Here is a 5,367-nt window from a genome sequence, read left to right as displayed (position 1 = left end):
AGGAGGAGGAGGAGGAGGAGGAGGAGGAGAAGAAGTACTCCCAGTTTTCCACTACTTGTTCTGTCATCTTGTGGCTCCCCTGTATGTCCTCATGGGGATGATTTTTACCCCCAATTTTTCAGTGATCTGTAAGTAGGCTTCATTTATGACATTCTTTTTCATTTTACCATGACTGACTGAAACATTAAAACATAAAGGTAAGAGTGAGGATATAGCTTAGTGTTGGGGCTTTCTTCATATGTTAAGCCCCTGAGTTAAGTCTATAAAATATATATATAGATCATATAGATAATAATGACCCTGCCCAGTTGGGATATACCATGCCTGCACTCTTCTATTTTTGGCACCTTCCCAGAGAAGACTGTTCACTCTTACTGCCTAACTCCAGTCCCTTCCTTCCTCAGGTTTTCTATGGATCGAGAAGTCCCACTTCACAGATTCATGGAGTATGTCTTACCAGTGACTGTGGTAACAAATGCCAGGAGCAGACAGGCCACCCAGACTAGGACACTGGACCCGGCTGGTATCGTTGTCCCCATATTTGTCATAACGGACTTTGGACAAAGCTGTGGAAAACTGGAGAGGACTTTCCTTTTATAGTACCTCTTATCTTGTGAAAGTTAACTTGGTCTGCCCTGATTGGTTGAAGACCAGCTTTGGAATTGTGTATCCTGTGCTCTGCCTGCTCTCAGACCAGCAATGTCTTCTGGAGAGGTCTGACAATTTAATACTCTCTCCTAACACTATCTTCCCTCTTCCATAGACAATTTCCATCTATTGCCTGGCATGGTGCTTCACTCTTAGGATTGTAGCTGCACTGCATACTAGATAGACTGTGATTTTGTAGAATGGAGGGAGGGAACTGTGGGAGAGAGGCTGAGGAGGGGACTTGGGATGGGGAGCAGATGTGGGAAGGGGTGAGGGAGAGGACTGGGAGTCAGAATGGAAACAGGTGGGGGCATCTCTGGGACTAGTTGGAGAACTGAGAATGGGTGAGGAGGCTCCTGGGAGTCTATGGGGGTGACTCTAGTTGAGACCCTGAGCACCTGGGGATATGGAAACTGAAGTGGCCACTTCCTGTAGTCAGGCAGGACTTCCTAATAAGAGATAAAATTTGTCCCCCCCTATGAGATGTGCAGGGATAAAGATGGAGCAGAGATGGCCCAATAAATTGCCCAAGTCAAGATACGGTCCTATTCTCTGAAGGAGGACTGGGAAAGCAGAAAAGAGCAATCATTCCAAGAAAGATTGAAACCCAGAAGCACGGAGACATCTCTAAATCTCCAAGCCCAACATCCATGTACTCTGTGATGAGGGATATTCCCAAGGCCTATTGCATTGCTGTTACATGTTAACATTTTTCATAGACTTATATATAGTTCTCCTTTTTAAAACTAGGAAGCATCTTGCTATTTTCCCTACCTTTATAAGGTCCTCAAGTAACCATTCTGGCTCCATTTAGGCATTACCCCATTGGGAGACCCCCTGAAGCAACTCTGAACCTGCAGCAACCTTCTGTCAAAATCTAACAAGATTCCAAGACCAATTATTTGCATTCTGAATGCACATAGTCCCGGTACCTTATGTCCACAATGAAGGTATGCTGAGGGTGTAAGTGTGGCCTAAGCCTGCTGGATTACAACCACGGAAGCTGCTCAGTATGTCACTAGGATGAGGGGATCTTGAGGTGTACTTGTAGAAGGAATCCCAGCCTGGGCTTTAAAACAGTCTTTAACTTTAAAATAGTCTTTTTACTATTATTATAGGAGGTACATTCTTCTGAGATGTCTACAAGACATCCTTCTAATTGTCCTAAACAGAATATGTATGCATGTGTTTGCACTTTTTTTAAAAAAATAGGCATAAATGGGAGAAGTCCTTGGTCCTAGGAAGGCTCAATAGATGCCCCAGTGTAGGGGAATTGAGGGCAGGGAGGTGGTTGTGTGTGAGTGGGTGGAGGAACACCCTCATAGATGCAGGGCGAGGGAGGATGGTACAGGTGGTTTCTGAGAGGGGGGGGGTGAAAAGAGGATAATATTTGAAATGTAAATAAAGAATTACCAAATAAAATAAAATAAATATTTGTTTTTATTTTGTGTGTTTGTTTTTCAGGGTGTTTTGCCTGCATGTGTGTTTGTGTGTCATATATGTACAGTGTCTTGAGTGTCCAGAAAAAGATATTGGATCACCTGCCACTGGTGTAAAAGAGGGTTGTGATTTACCATATAGGTGCTGGCAAATCAAGTATAGGTTCTTTGGAAGAGTAGCCAGTGCTCTTAACCACCATGATTTCTCTCCAGTGCCCACATATATTTTTCAATAGAAGGTCTCACCATTGTCCCAGGCTTGCCTCAAACCCATGCTCACATTCCGTTCACATCTTGAATGCTCTACAGGCAGGCTCCTCCATGTGTGAACAGAAAATTTAGAGGTACCCTTGCACCAGGTCAAATAATCAGAGTTAGTGCCAATAAACAAGTGTCTTGTTTCTCACAGAATTCTTACAGAAGTTCTTACACTAGCATTCTTGTTTGCTTCATCGTAGCCTACATCTGCAATCTATTCATGGACACCAGCCCCAAGCCTCCTCCTATCATCCCTGGACTATTTGTTCTGCACCTCCAACTTCTACTGTACTTTTCCACCTCTGCAAACCCACCCTCATCTAAGAAGCATCCTGTTCAGATCTCTGGATGTAGCTCAGTGGTATATGCTTGTCTCTTGTGGGTGAGGTGTCAGGGTCAATCCCTAGCACCACAAACACACTCATACCACACTCCCCAAGGTGTTCTTTGCTCCATTTTCTCTCTTCTCTTCAGCAAAGCCAAGATCATCTGTTACCATGTCTCCTACCTCTCCTTATACTTCTTTCTAGAAGTTTCCCTCCACTTAATCAACAGGATTAGATGGGATCAAGAAAGGCAGCTCCTCTGGGAGTGTGGAGCAAAGCAAACCTGCCTCTCTCTGAAGCTTCTGTCACGATGCCAGGAGCCCTGTACACTCCCACAGGAGTCACTACTATCACGGAACAGTCACAGTCGAATAGAGGTCACAGTCGAGTAGAGGTGTTGGGGGTGAAGATGAGGGAGCAGGAAGCTGTGACTGGAGGAACCAGACAGGAAGGTGGAAGCAGAGGCAGAAAGCCTGGGGTGTGAACAGTTAGAATGTAGATGAAGAAATGGAATGACCTTTGGTTGAGTTGAAGGACATTTGAATGATGGTGTGCATGTTTATCCAGAGTGAGTCCTTTCATTTGGCAATTGTCAGTGACCCATGGCCAGGGTAATCCCAGAGCTCTGATTTCCTAGCCCCTAGGCCACCGCTGTGATTCTGAATGTCTAGCAGCCAGGCACTTCTGTATACAAGTTTTGGAGAACAGATTAATGATTATCCAAGGGGTACAGATTATATGTTTGACTTCTTATTACATGCCCAGAGTTATGAGTTCAGTCAATTAGAAATACAAACATAACAGTTTTTATTCTTACTATTAACCTTGTAACTCTAATTTAAAGAGTACAAAGAATGTCTAGGTCAAAACAGTCACATTTGATATATGACAGCCTACTTTTAGGCTGGAAACATTTGCTGTTTGAAAGCACTCCAGGCAAACAGAAAATATCTAAACTGAATTTGTTTTGTTTTGTTTTGATTTCTTTTGTTTTGTTTTCATTTTTTTTTTTGGAGGGTGCAGTGAACTTTATTGATGGTTTTCAAGAAAGTAGGGAGGGCTCCAAAAGTCCTTCTTGTTATTATGGGGTTCTGGGATGGAAATTGTGAGGGAGCTGCTCAGTGTTGAGGGCTGAGTTGGGATAGGGACTCCTCAGCAACCGAGGGCCTCTCTCTTGCTCTCAGTGTCCTCGTGCTGTGGGTGGTCCAGGGTTTCTTACTCCTTGGAAGCCCTGTAGGCCATGAGGTTGACCACCCTGTTGCTGTGGCTGTGTTCATTGTTATACCAGGAAATGAGCTTGACAATGTTGTCATTGAGAGCAATGCCAGCCCCAGCATCAAAGGTAGAAGAGTGGGAGTTGCTGTTGAAGTCACAGGAGACAACCTGGTCCTCAGTGTCGCCCAGGATGCCCTTCAGTGGCCCTTGGGTGCCTGCTTCACCACCCTCTTCATGCCATCATACTAGGCAGGTTTCTCCAGGTGGCATGTCAGATCCACAGCGGATACATTGGGGGTAGGAATATGGAAGGCCATGCAGGTGATCTTCCCCTTCAGCTCTGAGATGACCTTGCCCACAGCCTTGGCAGCACCAGGGGATGCAGGGATGATGTTCTGGGCAGCCCCATGACCATCACGCTACAGCTTTCCAGAGGGGCCATTCACAGTCTTCTGAGTGACAGTGATGGCATGGACTGTGGTCATGAGCCCTTCCACGGTGCCAAAGTTGTCATGTCATGGATGACCTTGGCCTGGGGGGCTAAGCAGTTGGTGGTGCAGGATGCATTGCTGACAATCTTGAGTGAGTTGTCATATTTCTCATGGTTCACACCTACCACAAACATGGTATCAGGAGAAGGGGCTGAGATGATGACCCTTTTGGCCCCACCCTTCAAGTGGGCCCCAGCCTTCTCCATGGTGGTGAAGATGCCAGTAGACTCCACGACATACTCAGCACCAGCATCACCCCATTTGATGTTAGCGGGATCTCGCTCCTGGAAGATGGTGATGGGCTTCCCATTGATGACAAGCTTCCCATCCTCAGCCTAGACTTTGCCATTGATTTTGCCACGGGTAGGGTAATACTGGAACATGTAGACCATGTAGTTGAGGTCAATGTAGGGGTCGTTGATGGCAACAATCTTCACTTTCCCAAGTGGAGAACAGATGGCAGCCTTGGTGACCAGGTGCCCAATACAGTCAAAGCTGTTCACATCGACCTCTATGGGACAAGGCTGGCACTGCATAAGAAGATGCAGCTGTCTCTGCAACTGGAAGGGGCAGAGAGCTCTGAACTGGATTTTTAATGAATAACAAATACTAATACCTCACTCCATTTAATATATCTTTTATCATCTATGCTATAAGGTAGGAGAGGTTTATTTTAGACTCTCTTATCTACTGAGTTTAATTCCTCAAGGGCTCTACCCTGTACCACCCCCTATCTTTAAGTTACATTTTCAGAAAATCTAAGCTCACAATAATAATAATAAAAAGAGACCTTGAATCCATTACCTTTTATCCTGGCAAGTCAGAGTTTGTCAGTTGTCTCTGTTTACCCAGCACTAATTACGCTGTTTTGAGTTTGTTCAGGGGCAGATTCCCAAGAAGGAATGGCCCCATCTAGGTCTGTACTTACCTGGGCTTAATGATTCTCAGGGCTTAAGGAATATTTCCAAATAGTTAACTGATAAAGTTAAT

At 45.1% G+C, this 5,367-nt stretch overlaps 1 protein-coding gene and 1 pseudogene across 1 annotated transcript in view; both read right to left on the bottom strand.

Annotated features, from left to right (window-relative positions):
- Ces3 (carboxylesterase 3) overlaps positions 1-564 on the bottom strand; it is a 10,086-nt gene extending 9,522 nt beyond the window's left edge. The window contains exon 1 of the mRNA XM_021220118.1: positions 458-564. Coding sequence (XP_021075777.1) covers positions 458-548 — 91 coding nt within the window. The 5' untranslated portion in view covers positions 549-564. The remainder of the gene's footprint in view (positions 1-457) is intronic.
- A 3,322-nt stretch (positions 565-3,886) lies between these two features.
- LOC110337822 lies at positions 3,887-4,913 on the bottom strand (annotated as a pseudogene).
- Positions 4,914-5,367: the final 454 nt, after the last annotated feature.

This window comes from Mus pahari, chromosome 20 (assembly GCF_900095145.1).
Source record: "Mus pahari chromosome 20, PAHARI_EIJ_v1.1, whole genome shotgun sequence".
In the NCBI taxonomy this organism is placed as follows: Eukaryota; Metazoa; Chordata; class Mammalia; order Rodentia; family Muridae; genus Mus; species Mus pahari.
Note: the sequence above shows the minus strand (reverse complement) of the source record. Positions and strands in the feature narration are given on the sequence as shown.